At 40.9% G+C, this 19,754-nt stretch overlaps 1 protein-coding gene across 2 annotated transcripts in view; it reads left to right on the forward strand.

The window, feature by feature from the left end:
• Positions 1–18,967, forward strand: part of LTK (leukocyte receptor tyrosine kinase) — a 127,974-nt gene extending 109,007 nt beyond the window's left edge. The window contains exons 23-30 of one of the 2 annotated variants that reach the window (XM_087951680.1): positions 2,274–2,403; positions 5,510–5,607; positions 9,416–9,508; positions 10,211–10,312; positions 10,605–10,739; positions 12,972–13,062; positions 14,536–16,358; positions 16,393–18,967. In XM_087951680.1, coding sequence (XP_087807806.1) covers positions 2,274–2,403; positions 5,510–5,607; positions 9,416–9,508; positions 10,211–10,312; positions 10,605–10,739; positions 12,972–13,062; positions 14,536–15,303 — 1,417 coding nt within the window. In that variant the 3' untranslated portion in view covers positions 15,304–16,358; positions 16,393–18,967. The remainder of the gene's footprint in view (positions 1–2,273; positions 2,404–5,509; positions 5,608–9,415; positions 9,509–10,210; positions 10,313–10,604; positions 10,740–12,971; positions 13,063–14,535; positions 16,359–16,392) is intronic. The other variant, XM_087951681.1, reaches the window with a different exon arrangement.
• Positions 18,968–19,754: the final 787 nt, after the last annotated feature.

Raw genomic sequence — 19,754 nt, forward strand, 5'->3', positions numbered from 1 at the left:
CTAATTAAGCCATAACACCTGCAAAGGGTTCCTTAGCCTTTAAATGGTCTCTCAGTATGGTTCAGTAGGAATCACAATCATGGGAAAGACTGCTGACCTAAACAGTTGTGCAGAAAACCATCATTGACACCCTCCATAAGGAGGGAAAGCCTCAAAAGGTAATTGCAAAAGAAGTTGGATGTTCCCAAAGTGCTGTATCAAAGCACATTAATAGAAAGTTATGTGGAAGGGGAAAGTGTGGAAGAAAAAGGTGCACAAGCAGCAGGGATTACCGCAGCCTGGAGAGGATTGTCAGGAAAAGGCCATTCAAAAGTGCTGGGGACTTTCACAAGGAGTGGACTGAGGCTGGAGTCAGTGCATCAAGAGCCACCACACACAGATGGATCCTGGACATGTCATATTCCTCTTGTCAAGCTGCTCCTGAACAACAAACAACGTCAGAAGCGTCTTACCTGGGCTAAAGAAAAACAGAACTGGTCTGTTGCTCAGTGGTCCAAAGTCCTCTTTTCTGATGAGAGCAACTTTTGCATCTCATTTGGAAACCAAGGACCCAGAGTCTGGAGGAAGAATGGAGAGGCACACACTGCAAGATGCTTGAAGTCCAGTGTGAAGTTTCCACAGTCTGTGTTGATTTGGGGACCCATGTCATCTGCTGGTGTTGGTCCACCGTACTTCATTAAGTCCAGGGTCAACGCAGCCATCTACCAGAAGATTTTGGAGCACTTCATGTTTCCTTCTGCAAACGAGCTTTATGGGGATGCTGACTTCATTTTCCAGCAGGACTTGGCACCTGCCCACAGTGCCAAAAGCACCAAAATCTGGTTCAATGACTGTGGGATTACTGTGCTTGATTGGCCAGCAAATTTGCCTGACCTGAACCCCATAGAGAATCTATGGGGCATTGCCAAGAGAAAGATGAGAGACATGAGACCAAACGATGCAGAAGAGCTGCAGGCTGTTATTGAAGCATCCTGGTCTTCCATAACACCTCAGCAGTGCCACAGGCTGATAGCTTCCATGCCACGCCGCATTGAGGCAGTAATTGCTGCAAATGGGGCCCAAACCAAGTACTGAGTACATATGCATGCTTATACTTATCAGAGGTCCAATATTGCTCTATGTACAATCCTTGTTTTATTGATTGCATGTAATATTCTAATTTTCTGAGATTGTGGGTTTGGGGTTTTCATGAGCTGTAAGCCATAATCATCACAATTGTGACAAATCACGGCTTGAACTATCTTGCTTTGCATGTAATAAGTCTATTTCATATATTAGTTTCACCTTTTAAGTTGCATTATTGAAATAAATGAACTTTTGCATGATATTCTAATTTTTCGAGTTTCACCTGTAAACATTTTTCATCTAAGTATGGAAAGCATATCTGTTTTTCCTATTACCAATAGCAACCCTGGGGTCATGGGAAGCTCAGGTGGACTAACAAGCTATCGACATCATGGCAATTGAGACAAGCTTAAATCTAGCGGTTTGGGCAGAGATTGTTCCATTTCAATTTCAGCAGCATTATTTTTTTGGTTTAATTTACTTATCATATTCATAGTAATAGTTTCTTCAATAAGTCAAAGTGATTTACATGGTAATCATCCCTGATTACCATGTAACTTTGAGGGGGAAAGTGAACTGAGAGAATGGGATTGGCCGAAAGTCAACCAGTGAGTTCCATGGTTGAAGAGGGTTTAACTTGAGTCTCCCAAATCCAAATAACATAACTACTGTGCCATTTTGCAATGAGGAATGAGATTGGTTTTTAGCTAAGTTATATTCTCAAGCACATAGATAAGACCGGTCACCTATTTTTTAGGACCTAATATACTTTTTGAAAAACTAGAATTTTATTTTATTAAAATAAGTGTCCAATGTTTATCACAGCTTTAGTGCTCCCGTTTGAGCAGTTATGTTTCTGAAAAAAAGTCAAGACCTCTACTGCTATAATTTGTTGCCTTTTAAGAATGGAGTGTTGGTGGCCTCCATAGATTACACGAAAAAAGCTGGAAAATTTAACATATGCAAGAATCAGTGTGGGAAGTGGTAACAAGGAGCTACCCTACTCAAAATTTACCCTCTAATATAATCAACCATTGTCTATAGGCCTTTAAGGAGTCTGATAGTAGACATCTGAGGTCTGAAATCACTCACTGCATAGAATTGCAATTAACCAGAATTTAACCAGAGATTATCTTGGTTGCTATCAAAGACCAATATCATTTTTTTCCCCTCCTCTGTTTTGCTGCTGTGTGGTGGCTAATCTGAAGTAAGTTCAGTCACCAGAATATAGTGCAGTGCATTGGGGTGAGCCTGCAAACGTTGCCTCGTTTTATCCTTTTGGAGCTGATGACTGGAGGAGACATGAAGAGCTTCCTACGGAAGAATCGGCCTCGGGAGGTGAGTCAGCTCTCCCTTTTCCCAACCTTTTCCTGCTCTGGCATCCAATGAGTTGTTGAAACAGGATTTATTTTCACATTATTACGCAGCTTGAATAAAGTAGCTACCATATATGCAGGTTTAGTGACTGTTTAGTGACCGTTTGAGGTTATTACGATGATGATGAAAAAGTGACCTTATGACCCATCTTTACCTTTGTACACTTTGTAGGTCTGCAAAACAAAAGAAAGATGATGTCAGATGATAAGCATAGTGATCGTTTCGCTTAGTGACAGCTTTGTTTAACAATGAAGTTGCCAGTCCCAACTGCAGTTACTTAACAAGTATTACCTGTACTCAGGGATAAGCCAAAACTTTTAGTTGCCAAAATACACCCCAATAAAGGAGAATATTTGTAGCTCAGTGTTGAAATGAAGGGTCCCTGGTGCTCTCTGAGCTCGGTTGTTTTCTCACAGACATTTCATTACCCATGCTAGGTAAATCATCAGTATTAGACCACTGCACTGATTAGCACTGTTGATGTTACCTAGTTTGGATAATGAAGCATCTGCAAGAAAACCACCAAGCTCAGAGAGCACCAGAGATCCTTCAAAATTCACCTCCAAAATTGGGTTTGTCTTATCCACACATTGGATTATCTGCAAGTAGGGTATTTTATACATATATTACAAAAACATGGCTGAGTTTGGAAGTGTGGGTTGCTCTTTCTGAAATTTGCCTGGCCAGGTTTTAAGTGTGGCATCAACCAAGGGTGGTAGAGCAAAGGTTGGGACATCTCTAATAAAAAGGTGCTTCAGTTCTACATTTGTCTTTTTATTTATTTATTTATTTATTTATTTGTAAAATTTATTAGCCACCTATCTTTCTGCACAGTAATTCTTTAGTACTTGCATCCTTCACCCTCTTATGTATAAAGATAGACATACTGTGCTCTTTTTTTTAAAGTGATAGATGATAGATAGATAGATAGATAGATAGATAGATAGATAGATAGATAGATAGATAGATAGATAGATATAGATAGATAGATAGATGATAGATAGATAGATAGATAGATAGATAGATAGATAGATAGATAGATAGATAGATAGATAGATAGATAGATAGATAGATATCTTTGTATTTTATATAAGAAATACATTCAAAGAGAGAAAAATAATAAAGTAAAATGTGAGAAAGAGAAAAAGAATAGATGAACAGAAACGATAGAAAAAGGAAAAAGAATATAAAAACCAGGAAACATGAAATATGTATATGTCTGCCTTCCTCTCCTTGGCAGTTAACTATACAACTCTAATCCAACCACTCTCTTCCACATTTCATTGTAATTCCCTTCTCTGTAACTTTTATTTTCTAATCATCAAAAAGATTGCCGTTGTTCTAAAATTATCTCATGCCATGGGTTAGCATGCTGCATGATCCTAGCTGAGCTTCTACATGCATAACAAAGTTTGTGGGATTGGCATTAGACACTCTGAGCCAAAAAAGAAAAGCTTCAAAAGTCACATTTCCCTCTTACTTGAAACACACACCCCAGGATATGGTGTATAATAAGCATGTAGTGCTTCAGAAAAATAACAGAAGAGATGTTTATTTTTTCTGGAAAGCACCATCTTTCTTGGCTTGAGCTGGCAGGGCATAAGGCACAGTGAGGGAGGAAGAGAGAGAGAGAGACAGCTTTTCCACTTTTAATTTGGTTCCTGTTCCCTCTATTTTTATTTGTTCTTTGAAGCGGGACAGAAACAAACTATACTTCCATCTGAAAGGGACATCAATTCTGAGCTGAAATAGATCATTGTACCTGGCATTTGTAAGCAAGGTCAATATTTCCCTATCTCTTTTCAATTTCTGAACCAGGAGAGAGTGACACTTCAAATAGAACCTGGGCACAATTAAACATTGTGAATAGTTTTTTCTCACTTCCTTGACTGGCAAGTAATCCTCATTTAGTTTTAGTTTACTTTATTGTCATTGTACCTCATACAACGAAATCAAAACACCATCTTCAGTGCACATCATGACCATGACCATGACCATGACCATGAAAATAAACACAAACATACATCCTTCAACCTTCACACATTGAACCAGAAACCCCCGACACGACACCAACACTGCACTATACAGCAGAATTCCCTACTGCCCTGGGATAGAAGCTGTTTTTCAGCCTTTGTCCTTGTTTTTATTATTCTGTACCATCTGCCAGATGGTAATAGTTCAAAAAAAGGGTTCCCAGGAAGGGGTAGGATTCAAATTTTTTAACAACCGGTTCTGTGGGCGTGGCTTAGTTGGTGGGTGTGGCTTGGTGGTCATGTGACTGGCTGGGTGTAGCCAACTCAACATCACTCACATCGAGGCACGCATCTCCTCGCCTGGCCTCTCATAACTGTGGAGATGCTGCAACAGTCGTAAGTGTGAAAAATGGTCATAAGACACTTTTTTCAGTGCCATTGTAACTTTGAATGGTCACTCCACACAAACAAAGTACCAACAAAGGAGGGGAAAAAATTCCAGAGACGTTCCTGAGATAGGAAGTCCAGTCCTGCCAAGAATGTAATAAGGGTTAATGGAGAGGCAGTGTTCTGTAAGCAACACCAGAATGTTTCCTTCCTGCCTTCCTTACAGGATTAGGCCAGTAATTTCTTCTAACAACCGGTTCTCCGAACTGCTTAGAATGTTAACAACCGGTTCTAGTGAATAGGTGCGAACTTGTAGAATCCCACTCCTGTTCCCAGGATGAGATGGATCTTTGAGAATGTTTTGAACTTTCTTAAGGCAGCGGGAGCTATAAAACTCTTCCAAAAAGGGGAGAGGGCAACCAATGATCTTCTGGGCAATTTAGTGACCATAACTGACAACTCAGTCATTAAACAAAGTTGTGGCTAAGTGAAACTGCCATTGTGCTTAGGATCTTACTTCAACTTACTTTTGCTTTATATTTATGACCTGAGAAGGTCATCCATCCAAGGATCGGTTGTGAAATTGACTTTTTCATGATCATTCTAATTGTGAATGGTCACTAAAGGAGGCAGTTGCTAAACAAGGACTCTCTGAATTTAATTTTCTTTGCTTTCCTCTTTGTCTCTCTCGATGGCATGCCATACAGAATCAGCCATCTGCTTTGACAATGCTGGACTTGCTGAATATTGCCAGGGACATTGCTTGTGGTTGCAAATATCTTGAGGAAAACCATTTCATTCACCGGTAGGTAAAGTTCTTCCACATAATGATTAAGACATGCTTTTTCTATGTTGGGTTCCTATGCATATCTTTTTTTTTCAATCAATAGTCCTACATAAAGTTATATTTCCCATGTTGTGTCACTTGGGGAAAAAAAAATCTTGTGCTTGACTCTAATGTGCTTTTTAAAGAAGAAACTGACCATTTTTGGTTTTGCTTGAAGATGTTTCATTTTTATTTTTATTTATTTTATTTTATTTATTTTTATTTGTCAATTGCTTATAAGATAACAGGTATAAGTAAAAACATAGTTATGAATACATGGATACATATAAGAAAAATAAAAGAAATAATAGGACAGGGACGGTAAGGCACGATCCAAGTTCTCACTGAAAAAGCACCTTTGAGACGATGTGACCTGGATGACTAAGAATCTCCATTGACAATGTGTACTTCTAATTTCTTATCACAGAACTGTGGAAACTTGTGATTAGATCATCCACGGATAATTGTGCTGTTTCACTGAGGACTTCCTTCATTAGTAATTGTCCAATGCCTTCCTACACTTCATCTGTCTTTTGTTTTTACACAAATATCCAGGAAGGACAATAAGATGGAAAAGCTGTATAAAGTATATTAATATTAGGATGGGTACTTTTGGAGGCATCCAAATGTCTGTTTCAAAACAGATAAAAACCTCATTTCATGGATATTTGGAAGAATCATGACTTTCTAAAAATCTCAAGCAGAATTCTCAGCATTCTACTTTGAGATTTTCTGAGATTAACAGCAGCTACCTGTGGTAGCCTCACTTGGTACTATCTCAAGTAACTTATGTAATTACAGTGTGATCTGTATTTACAGTGTGATCTGTCCAAGAGCAATATTAATAATATAATATTAAAACATATCCAGTATAAAACAGGTAAGGTAAATTATATAAAATAATAAATTAAAACTTATGTCAAAAAGCCAAATGCAATTTTTATACTTTCAATTTTTTTTGTTCTTTCATTTTTTTTCAAAGAGAAGCTGTGCGTCATTCTCCCCAGTAAAGAAGTCAAACTTCTGATTCTGGTTAGGGATTCAGATAGGTACCTGCCAGTGCCAGAATATACAGAGAAAGTAATTATGTCCCTTGCTGCAAGGCATGTTACATGTAATAAGTTTTATATGTAACTATAAAATATTTAATATGTAATATGTTTTATATGTATGTAAATATTCGTCAGATACTACCTTTAATATTCCAGTTTCCACAAGATGGCAGTGTTGCATCAGAAGACTAAGAAGGCATCTCTTCCCTTCCACCTTGCCTGTTTCCCAAAAAGCTAAACAGGATTAGATTTAGTGCAAGGCAAATCACTTCCATATTACTTCTGAGAAAACATGTGATATCTGAGGGAAATTACTAGCTATCAGCAATGTGCAAAGTGTAAGCCACATCCCAGTAATAAAGGGGTTGTCTGTAAATATGACCAAGATGCTAATACTGAATTGACTACACTCCTGTATTTGGAGAGGAGAGCTTCCTGCAATGTTGGTGCCTCTTAGAAGAGGTTAACCTCCCAAAACTTACAACTAGCAAAGCATGTTTAGAAATATTGTTAGACTGTACTTCATGTCCTTCTTCAGTGTCATGTATGTTGGACAGGGCTGATACGTGTTGCAATTCCATACTATCTGGAAGAGTGCATGCTACCCAACTCTGCTTTAAATTACAAAGTCTGTATTGGCCACGTATATCGACTGTTTTATCACAGGGTGGCAAAGAAGGACCGAGCTTTTCTCTTCATTTCCTGAGGCATCTGTCATAAGCAGGAGTCAGATTGGTGATGAATTGAAACAATTTCATATAATTCCTGTTTTCCTTCTTTTCAATTTCCTTTTCAAACGTAACTTTAGAAAATGAGCATTTATCAAGCTTCTTTAAAAACAAAAATGCTCACGATGAAATTTGTATTTGCTATTAATTCAGACAATTTTGAGACTATAATTATTGGGATTAGGTGAGCAGATCACCTACTGTGGAAAAGGAAGATCTTGAATTATTCATCACATTAAAAGAAAACCGATCCAAATCTGTTCAACTGGCAATTCCAGTCTGGGCTATTAAATTAAATTAAATGCAAAATAAATCAAGTAGTTAAATTAAAATATGGTAGACAATTCAGAGATGCCATTTAAGGAATGTTCCAGCTCTGTTCTCTGACTTACTCCTAACCTTTCCAAGGAAATTTGAGAACATTGCAAATGATAGGGGACAAGAATATGTCCATGTACTTAAAGCAGTGACTAAATTAACAAAGGATTAATTTAGCAACTGCTTCAGTTGTTTAAAGAGGGGCATGTGCTTTCTCTTGAAAGCTAAAATGAGCCTTCAAAACTGTGGGTTCCACGACCCTCTGAAAACCTTCAGAAACATTTTGCACATTTCTGGCATCTAGTAATTTCCCTCAGATGTCGCATTTAAAAAATACTTCTCTTGGGTCAAGCTCAATGGCATGTACCAACAAAGGAGAATATTTGTAGCTCAGGGTTGAAATGAGGGGGTTTGGTGCTCTTTGGTGCTGATTAGGGGGTCTTTGGTGCTTTTTTACTGCTTTACCTAGTAAAACAACCAGAGGTAGTATTCAGCAGGTTCTGACCAGTTCTGGAGAACTGGTAGTGGAAATTTTGAGCAGTTTGGAGGACCAGTAGCAGAAATATTGAGTAGTTCAGAATACCACCTCTGACTGGCCCCGCCTCCAGCTATTCTCGACCTCCCAAGTCCCAACTGATCGGCTAGGTCTTTTTTTGTTGCCCTGCACAGGAGAACAGAGCTGGAAAGCAGGTTAGTGGGGTGGGGAGGGAATGGAGATTTTACAGAATCTTTCCCCTGGAGTGGGGTGGAAATGGGGATTTTACAGTATCTTTCCCCTGCTACACCCTCCAAGCCACACCACATCCCTGTGAAACAACCCATTGAAAACAACCAAGCTCAGAGAGCAGCAAGGGCCCCTCAGCAGTATGTAGTTTTCTCAGCAACAGTGTGGAGATGGTTTGCCTTGTACTTACTAAGTCCAATCCTGATTAGATTTTTTTTTGGCATCAGGAAGATTGGGTGCTGAGACTGGTCTCGTTGTGAACTATGTTGGTCTGTGGTAGATTTTGCACAGGGGTGGGATTCAAATTTTTAACAACTGGTTCTTTGGGCATGGCTTAGGTAGTGGGCGTGGCTTGGTAGTCATGTGACTGGGTGAGCATGGCTTGGTGGTCATGTTATTGGCTGGGTGTGGCCAACTCAATATCGCTCACATCGCGGCACGCATCTCCTCGGCTGGCCTCTCATGACTGTGGGGATGTTGCAACAGTCGTAAGTGTGAAAAATGGTCATAAGTCACTTTTTTCAGTGCCATTGTAACTTTGAATGGTCACTCCACACAAGCAAAGTACCAGCAAAGAAGGGGGAAAAAACTCCAGAGAAGTTCCTGAGACAGGAAGTCTAGTCCTGCCAAGAATGTAATAAGGGTTAACGGAGAGGCAGTTTCTGTAAGCAACACCAGAATGTTTCCTTCCTGTCTTCCTTACAGGATTAGGCCAGTAATTTCCGGTTCTCCGAACTGCTTAGAATGTAAACAACCAGTTCTAGCTAATAGGTGCGAACTGGTAGAATCCCACTCCTGATTTTGTACCCTATGAAAAAAGCTATTCAGGGGATTTGACTGTTTGAATGTAATAAAGTGCTGGGGGAACAACAGAGCTGTTCTTGCAAAAAGTGAGCACTTACCTAATACTTAAATCTTTTAATATTACTAAGTTCCACTTCGTACATGTGTGACTTTTTTTAAAGGGATATAGCTGCAAGGAATTGCCTTTTGACCTGTTCTGATTCTGGGAGAGTAGCCAAAATCGGTGACTTCGGAATGGCCCGAGATATCTACAGGTAAGGAGAAGGGAAGACTAAAACATGTGAAGAACAGTTACAGGAACTGGGCATGGCAAGTCTAGTGAAGAGAAGAGAAGGACCAGGGGACACATGATAGCAGTCTTCCAAGAGAGGAAGGGGGTCAAGCTATTTTCTAAAGCACCCAAAGGCCAGACAAGGAATAATGGATGGAAACTGAACAAGGAGAGATTTAACCTGGAAACAAGGAGAAACTTTTTGACAGTGAAAACAATCAATCAGTGGAACAGCTTTCCCTCGGAAGGTGTGGGAGCGCCATCACTTGAGACTTTCAAGAAGAGATTGGACTGCCATTTTTCAGAAATGGTGTAGGGTCTCCTGCTTGGGCGGTGGGTTGGACTAGATGACCTATAAGGTCCCTTCCAACTCTGGTTATCTGTTATCTGTTAAGTTTATTTCAATGTGAAAAAATGTCTAACAAGATTAAATTGAAAGAGCAATCCACAGCACTTTTACTTGATTATGCAGTAGTAGAGATATTATCTAGCAGTAATCCATGGAATAAGAAGGAAGGTGAATAATGGGCACTTTATTTATTGATGCTAGTGAATGTTTCATTTTAGGAACAGACATTCAGACTTACTTGTGTGAAATGCAGTCTTGCAGTGAAAATGCAGGGAAGAAGGAAAGGGGGGATCTTTTTGTTGCCGTACAAAACATCTTCTTTTTCTACTTGGCCAGGGCAAGCTATTATCGCAAAGGTGGGCGAGCCATGCTTCCAGTCAAGTGGATGCCTCCAGAAGCTTTCCTGGAAGGCATCTTCACTTCCAAGACAGACACCTGGTAAATATTTTGCTTTAATCCTAATCTGTGGAATTGGCTTCATAACTGCTGAGCAGTCCATTCAAAGCATTCAGGAGACTTATTCCCAGCTACCTGCAGATAGGATTACAAGCTAAATCGCATTTTTAAAGATGAACAAAAGTGGCAGGGACTGTGGTTGGTGGAGACAATATTTTGCTAGCTCTCTGTCCATAAATAATAGGAGGATTGGTTGGGAAGCAATGGAAAAGACTGGGATAAAGTTTTAATGTTGCTAACCAAAAGGATAATACTCTGGATTCATTCACGTTAGGTCCTTTGGAGTGCTGCTGTGGGAGATTTTCTCCTTGGGCTATATGCCTTATCCATGTAAAACCAACCAGGAAGTGTTAGAATTTGTTACCAGTGGGGGAAGAATGGACCCTCCCAAGAACTGCCCTGGACCTGTGTGAGTATGGCTGCTTTATTCAATAGAAAATAATCAAGAAAATAATCAAGATTGTATTTAATATGGTTGGCCACTCTTTAAAGTTTAGGATCAAAACTGTACCAATTTAGATAAATGTTATGCTTACTACCTTCCCACCAGTGGTGGGATTCAAATTTTTTTTTTTACTTACGGTTCTGTGGGAGTGGCTTGGTGGGCGTGGCAGGGGAAGGATACTGTAAAATCTCCAGTCAGAGGGGGTATTTGCCGGTTCTCTGAACTACTCAAAATTTCCGCTACCGGTTCTCCAGAACTGGTCAGAACCTGCTTGAATACCACCTCTGCTACCCACATCGGAAAATATGCAGTATACACATACACACACACACACACACACACACACACACACAGGGTGAGGGGTAGGGAGAGGGAAAGGTAGAGAGAGGGAGGGAGGGAGAGAGCATAAGGAACAACAAAGACGAAAGTAGGAGTTGCAGATAAACCAGACAGAGAGAGCTTTACATTGAGAGAGAGAAAAATCAGCTTTATATTTCCTTAAAACAGGGGTGGGCAAACTTTTTGGCTCGGGGGCCTCATTGACTTTTAAAATTTGACAGACAGGCCGGGTCAGCACAAGATACGATACATATAAAAAACTGCATTTGTTAACAGTACATATCAAACATAAACAGAAAAAAGATCCTTTTTTCTTATAAGTCCTATAAGATTTTATCCCATTATCCCAAACTCTTCTTGATGGGGATCATGGGCACTGTAGTTGAGATGCTTTGAAAAGGCTCGGGGGGGGGGTATCAATGCAGAAACCGCAAAATCCACCCCCTGTCAGTCAGTCAGACCCTACCTTGAACAGCGATCAAGAGAGGTTTTCTCCCGAGTAAGCACCCCGGCATAAACCCCGCGCGTTTTCACGGTTAGCGTGGTCAAGCGGACGCTCTCACAAAACTGTTCATGGCTGGAAACAGAGCCCAGTCCACGAAGGGTGGTAATTGTGGAAATCCGAGCGCAATTCTCTCCAACGGTCCAGGATTGACAGTGAAAGATTCTTTACGGAAGGGACAAAACGAACGTGCGGAGAACGGAGGTCGTAGCGGCATATGACATCATTGGAGCTGTCACTACACACACACAAACATGTACACAATAAATAACTAGGGTACCTTGGGGAGCCGGGCACCCCCAGATCTCCTCCCGAGCAGCCCTGCAAACACGCTCCCCAGCCAGCCACGGCAAGACCCTTCCCCACCCCCCAACCGCCCACTCCCTTTGGCGTAAATAAAGGCAAGAGGTCGGTCGTCAGCCCTGGAGAACTGAGTAACACACCTCCCCTTGCAAAAAGGGGGAGACCCAAAACACACACGCAAGCCCCGGACGTCAGATACCACCGCACCGGTCCCGAATACAGGAGAAATCCGCCCGGCAAGCGCTGAAGCTGCCGCCCGCCGCCCCGGGCTCGATGCTCTCCAGGGATGGAGAGGCGGCGCGCATCCGTGCCTGGACGCCCCAAACTCTCCCTTTGCCAGCGTGGAAGGCAGCCAGCCAGCAAGGCAGGCAGACCCTGCGAGGCTCCCGAGCATGCCGCCCCGTCCCTCCATCAGTCCGTCCCCGCCCATAGTCACCCGTGCCTGCCCACTGCTCCGCGGTTGCCAGCGGGGTTCCCCGTCGCCTTGGGCGCGCACCAGCTCCTCGAAGGGCAGCTGGCGAGTCTCTCTCCCTTCAGCCGGCAGGTTGACTGTCCTCCGTTCGCCTCTGCTGTTGGCCGCCCCGCTCAGCCGCCAAGCTGTCGTCCGGCCCGGATCTGTTGTTTCCCGGCTCCCGCTTGGGTGCTCCAACCGGGGGCCCCAATCTTTGGCGGGCCAGATTAAAAAGACCAACGGGCCGGATGTGGCCCGCGGGCCGTAGTTTGCCCCCCCCCGCCTTAAAATCATTATGAGAAAGGAGAGAGTTAAAAAAAGTGGGGGGAGGACTGGGCCTGGTTTCCTATTGTAACTGGTTGAAAAACTTCTGGCACTACTTTTTGTTGTAAAATTTGACCGTCTGATTATTTGCTTATGGTATGAGTGTGCATGTGAATCATCTCGGAAATCTCCTGAGGGTATGAGCAACATGGCTTCTCTGGAGCCTTATTTAAAGTCCCTCCTGATGCTGAAACCTCATCTTCTCTAATAAAGGGGAAACTTTCCTCTCTTCACTGGTTTGAGAGAAATTATTCTTTTTTCCAATTTCTTCTCCAAGCTATCGGATCATGACACAATGCTGGCAGCACAGTCCTGAATACCGTCCAAATTTCTCTACAGTCCTGGAAAGGATCAAGTACTGCACCCAAGTAAGTAGTCTTCTTAGGCAAAATAGCTGGTTCTTCCTGCTTTACTCTTTAGGCGCTGCTTCATTTTTCAGGACCCCTCACTCACTTGTGATCATTTGACCCTGATTATTGGCCCATCTAACTTGTGATTGTCTTCTGAACTCTTCTTTGTCTTTTTCCTCACTACCCATCCACAAGCCCACAATTCCTTGCATCCTGGAGAGGTTTTCTGAAGAATTTTATATTTGTTTATATTCAGAGGCACAATTGATTATAATCAGAAATTAATGATATGTTCTTCATTTCTGGGAAATGTTAAGAAAAGAAAGAGTTGGGCACACATACACATAATGTCTACTGCCTCAATTAATCACCATCTCTCTTCCATAGCATATATGTCATCCAGATCAGTGGTCGCCAACCAGTGGGCCAGGGACCACTGGTGGTTCACGAGAACATTTTGGTGGTTCACAGAGAAATGTCACCCCCAAAGCACCCCCCCAAAGCAATTAATCCAGGCTGTGCGGGGACACAAGGCTGCGCTGCCCACATGGCCCATGGGAACACAAGGCTTCCGTCGCTTGCATTGCGAACAACACGAGATAGTGAGAGGAGGGGGGAAAGGGCAGAGAGGGGGAACTTGCCCCACTTGCCCCATGCACCTGGCCTGGCCACTGGGCTGTTTCTTTCTGCTTCTTTCTTGCTCTGCTTTTGGCTGCACGCCAGGAAAGCAGGAAAAAACTTTCTTTCTCTCCCCCAAACTCCACCAGAAATTAGTCTTTGGAACCCTTTGGGACCCTGCAAGGCATCTTGCTCCAAGGGGCTGTGCCGGCAAAGACTCATTTCTGGCAGAGTTTTGGGGAGAAAAAGAAAGTCTTTTGCTGCTTCTGCTGCTTTCCTTGCATGAAGCCAAAAGTCTCTCTATGTCTCTTTCTCCCTGAGAATGGAGCTGGAGATGGTATCCTTTGATCCCAAATAAAGAATGATCGATCAGTAGGAAAATGGGGTGGGGAATTTTCCTGCAGACTTTTGGGGGGATTTTCCCAGGGTCGCTGGTCCACGGGATTTAAAATTATGAGTTTGGTGGTCCCTGAGGCCCAAAAGGTTGGCGACCCCTGATCCAGATTATGGTTGTCTCAAAGATATTTTTTCAAAAGGCAACTAGACTTTCTTATTTTTTCCTTGGAGACATTTCGCTTCTCATCCAAGCAACTTCTTCCGTTCACCATTCACCATATTCAGTTCACCATTCAATCAAACTGAAGAAGCTTCTTGGATGAGAAGTGAAATGTCTTCAAGGAAAAAACAAAAAAGCCCAGTTGCCTTTGAAAAAAGCAGTCTTGGGACCTCCAAAACATCTTTTCTAAGTTAAGTAAGACCATGCATCTATGGATTTTGTTTAGTTTGGTCTTGTTCAATTCTGTGAGAGAGTGTCTGCCAAGTGTTTTAACAAAGAGTAGCACAAGAAATCCAACATCTTGGTTTATCTTTTAGGACCCTGATGTGATCCATACCGAATTGCCCATTGAATGCAGCCCCACACCAGAGGATGAAGGAAGCACTGTGCTACATCCAAATAGCAACACAGGGATAATTCCTTTGCTTGGGAATCAATGTCCTCAGATAAGCCACCAAGTATTTGAAGAACATGATTCCGGGAACAAATATGGACAATGTCCCCAAGAGCTATTAGTGGAGAACCTTAGTAACTGGAAAGCAAGAAGACCTAGCTTACCACGGTTCAACCATTCCAGCAGTGGGGCTTTGGCTCAACCAGTCTTAAACCAGAAACTGGATTCCACAAGTCAGTCAGCACATAAGTTGAAAAACAAAACCAAAAACCTTTGGAACCCAACATATGGATCCTGGGTCGTGGAGAATAATTGCCAATCCAGTCCCAGCTCTAAACTCAACTCAATGCAAGAGCGAGAAGATTCAGGATTTGATGGGAATTATAGTCCTTCCCCTAGTTCTCGGGCATCGCCTTCATCTCCAAGTCAGAACCACTCTCCTCACATTGATATTGGTGGGATTGAACTGGTGAAGCTGCAGAATTTCCCTTGTGGCAATGTGAATTATGCTTATGATGACCTCTGCTATGAAATAGGTCACCCTTCACCTTTGTCTGTGGAGCCAGCCACAGTCATGAGGAGTGGAAGTCTGCACAGGAATAGCAAGCTTGTTTTCAAGACAGAGAAAACCTCAAGGGAGAGAGATTCTGGTCTCTCCTTGTCTGATGATCTGAATGTTACTTCTATATAACAGGGGATGCTGAAGAATCATATCTTCAACTTTGGATACGGCTGCAAGAGCAATTAAAATGTCCTCCATCCCTATTCTTAAATTGGGTGGATTAATATCGCTCTCTGGCTTCCTTTCCTATGAATGCCCAATGAAGTAGTTCAAAATGTAACATTGGTTCCAACCTATTAAATTTGTGGTTACGGAAAGAAATGATGTCCTTGTTACAGTGGTTCAGGGTTTAGTTGGAGATGGTCATACCCAATCACCTCTAATATATATTATCTATATCATAAAACAGATTATGTAAGAAATGGCAAAAGCAATCATTACCGGTTTAGACCAGTGGTCTGTAAATTATTGTACTTTCCAACTGATTTATCATAATACTATATGGGAAATTAAATATACTTCATTTACTTAAGGCACTATGGCCCAAAGTGAATGGCAACAAAGAAGCTAAATTAAGGAGGACAGAAATTATCTGTTTTCTGCAGAAAAAGCACAGAAAACAAATAAAAGGGGTGTAAAGGAGCAAGCAGAACTGAGGCCTTCCTTCTCATTACTGAAAATGGTTTTGCCTCACAAACTCCAACTTAGGTCTCTGGAGTCAGAATTATTGCTCATTAGTTATAGCTCAGCGGGATATATGCTTTTAATGGACCTCCCAAGACACCCATAATCTACAAGCTGTGTTCAATAGTAGCAACTCATGCTTCAGCAGAGATCTTTTTTGTAGGAATACGCATATAATAATGTAAATTATTTGAAGGTGAACCATAGCCAAGTTAGTTGCTTAAAACAGTATCAACCAAAAAAGCATTTTAATTTTCAGGACAATCTTGCCTTATTAAGTAAAATTTGGCCTCAAATTTTATCATCTAATAGCTGTTGGTGCTATTAAGGAATACCAGTAAAATTCCAGACCAAGTGGTAGCATCATTCTTATGTTCATTATTAGCAAGTTCAGAACAGAGTTGAGGTGCAGAAAAGGATATTTAGAAGCAGCATGAATTCATTAGGCAATGTAATTCTTTAAATCATAAATCTTTATAGAAAATTCCATTTTAGCCCAAGTCATTTCATGGATGCATTTCTGTTTTACCCAAGGTAACTTTGAGTGTGTTTCACTGCAGGAAATCAATACAGAGTTTAAAACTGTCAATGGATTCAGAGGACTGTGTACAGTATCTTCATGTACCTGATGTATAAACTGGATAGATGCTCAAGAGACATGTTCAAGGCTATATACTCTTTTTTAGAATCAATTTTGCTGTATCTATTTTATCTTACTGTACAGTTCTCCAACTGAAAGGTAAAGGGTTCAGTATTTTTCTGTTATCAGTTTTTGAGCTTAGCTAAGTTTTTCTCTTGGACTTCATTTAGTGACCATGGTCTAGAGATTAGGGGTCTCCAACCTTGGCAGCAACTTTAAGACTTATGGACTTCAACTCTCAGAATTCCTCAGCCAGCAAAGTTGAAGTACACAAGTCTTAAAGTTGCCAAGGTTGGAGACCCCTGGTCTAGATAAGGTTTCCTGACATTTCTATGGCAAATGTGGCTGGGATTTTCAGAGGGTACACAGACCACCTTGTCTGTAAAGATGCCAGCCACGAATCCAAATGAAACATCAGGAAATTTATTGTCAAGACCACATTTACTAAACTTTGAAACCCAACACTGCTCAAGAGATACTGGATGTGAAAGCTGACACCAGTATATGTCTGAAGAATTTGGTCTAATACGCAAATAATAGTTATATGTTATGTTTGTGTATCATTTTAATCACAATATAATAATCTGACTTATTGGCAGTAATGGATTTCTTTCCATGAATTCCCAGAGATTTTTAACCCCCAAAACATCAGAATCATGAAGTGAGGCCTAAGTAATGCATTGGTTTGACGCAGCAAGAGTAGAAAGTTTTCTTGGAGACCCTTGTTAGAACCTTATTTAGCAAAATTAATGATTAAGAAACATTTTCCACAGATCTTTAATACTGTTTTAGAAAAATAAAGTCCTTATTGTTAGTGCACAGTGCTTTTCTTTTGTATCTCTATAATCTATATGGCTATATAGTTTCTCACTGGATCTCAAGATCCTGGTTGCATTTCTTACCTTCTCACAACTTGTTATGGCTTGCAGTGCTATCTTATTAGTTTACTTTGATCCAGGCATAATTTGATCTACCATCCTGTTCTGACATTCCTTTTCTTCGGTAGCCTAGAGAAGAATTGCTTATTACTTCATCCTTTTCACTTTTGTACCAAGGATCTGGGATTACCTTTAAGGATGGGAATGCTATTTGCCATCTTACTCTTTATGGTCATGCTTCTATGCAATTTTAAATCGTATTAAGGTATACGTGCAACAGAGATATAAAGGTAGCCTAACACAGTTCTGTAGTCTTTATTATTCAGAATTGTTTTACATGGATGCTAATGGATAAAATACTCTCCCAAAATTGTAATTTCTCAGCAGACGTAGAGTCAATTCCAGATTCAGGTCTGTGTAATTGAAGGGTACAATTTGGGACCAAAGGTTTGGTCTTCCAAGCTTTCAGACTAGTGCTGGAACGCATCCTCGGGGAACTTTTCTCTCATCAAAATGTATCACACGTTGTAGAAGTTCCCTGAGGATTCCAGCACAAGTCCAAAAGCTCAGAAGACTAAACCTCAGGTCTCAGTGACTGACCCAGATTGGATCCTGCAACGTTATCCTGGGACACCTATATTTGCCTTCATTATAATTATTATAATTATTTATTTGTAATTATTTCATCTCCCTCCAGCTTCTGAAGAGTTCTTTGGAAGAAAAATTGTAGTAACAGCATGGGTAGGATCAGAAGATTATAAATGGAAAAAGAGACATTGACTCTTCATAAAATCCCATGCTAAGGCAAGACTATTGTGCAATAAAAGCCTTGGAATACCCTCTGGTCATGTTTAGAATGGAGCAACTGCATTACCTATGGCATTAAGCTTATGTTAATTTAAATGAGATTCCTCTGGAATAAACCAAATTGATACTTGGAAATTGCAATACCAATTCCCCTAACAATGCTTGGAACAGCACTATATGCTTTCATTGCTTTTTTCTGATACAATAAAACTGTAAAAAGAGAAATCCTTTCAGTTGCATCACTAGAATATACATATATTTCAGGGTGTATCTTGGCATTATGTTAAGTGAAGAATGGGATTGCTCAGTCACAGATGTTTATTACTTCATTGTTTTAAGGGGAAAAAATGCCCGTTATTCACATAATTTCCCACCACTTCAAAAAGAAAAAGAAAAAAGCATTATTGAAATCATCTTATTAGCCCTGCCTATTTTCAATCAAGATAATGAGAACTCAGTTCACCAGTTCCCATAGCAGTTTACCTTTTAGAAAATATGGGTGATGTTGTCCGCTCCAGAAGGAAGTAAACCAGAACAGGAAATCAGCTCCACGGGCAGATTAAAACTACTTTTATTGAAATTAGCTATAAAAACAGAAACTTGCAAGGCAATTGGTCTGTACCTCCTCCTCCTTATAGTTCAGCAAATTAGGAAGGCACATGCCTGAGTCACTTCTGAATGTCATCCCATCGTGGACTTGGAAAACTTCGATCCCTTTTGCCTAGACCAGTCCTTAAAACTTTTTTCTCTCATGACATCTTCCCACTTTTAAAAATTATGGAGGACACCTAAAGAGCTTTTGTTTGTATGGGTTACATTTAAAAATTAGAGTTGGCACATTCACTGCTGCTACTGCTTCTCTGCTGCTACTGCTTTTCACAATCGTTTGAGGGGATTTTAATATCGTATTATTTTTCAGCATAAGTTGGCATGTAATTTTGACCTTGTGAACCCTTGAGGTCTTGGGGACCTCCAGAGGACCTTACTTTAACAGGCATTGGCCTTAGGCAATGTATTTTGCATCTCTCCATCAGAGATTTCTCCCAATGGATTGATCTTGTGTTTCAGGATATCATTTTTAACTATGCCAGAAGGGTGGGAGGGATTTTTTTTTTCTGTTCCAGGCCCCGACTGTTGGAGAGATGCACTGATATGTCAGATTTGCTGTTACCATCCCACCTCATTCCAAGAAAGGAAAATCACAACCTCAGCCCAAAAGCAGAGCAATAGTAAAGCATGTGCAGTTTCCAACACTCTTCTTAACAACCCCACATACTTATCAGGGAAAGGAGGTTAACCCAACTAGTATGCTGGTCTCAGTGCATATTTTTTCCCTTGTAAGGATATGGAGTGTTGTTTTCAAGACCAAAAGAGGAAACAAAACAGAGAATCTCTCTTGTGCTTCTGATAAGAGTTTTAGAACTTCAGGAGTATCACTTCCTTTTATAGTTCCTCTTCCCACCACTTATATCAATGGCAATATATCCTTCCACTTAAAAGAAATATTGCGCAATAGTATCCACTAATTATTAATAAAATCTTTCCTTTTCCACTATGGGTCTGAGAAAATA

This window comes from Notechis scutatus, chromosome 1 (genome assembly GCF_049901735.1).
Source record: "Notechis scutatus isolate UNSWTSFEM ecotype Mainland chromosome 1, rNotScu1.2, whole genome shotgun sequence".
Taxonomy (NCBI): Eukaryota; Metazoa; Chordata; class Lepidosauria; order Squamata; family Elapidae; genus Notechis; species Notechis scutatus.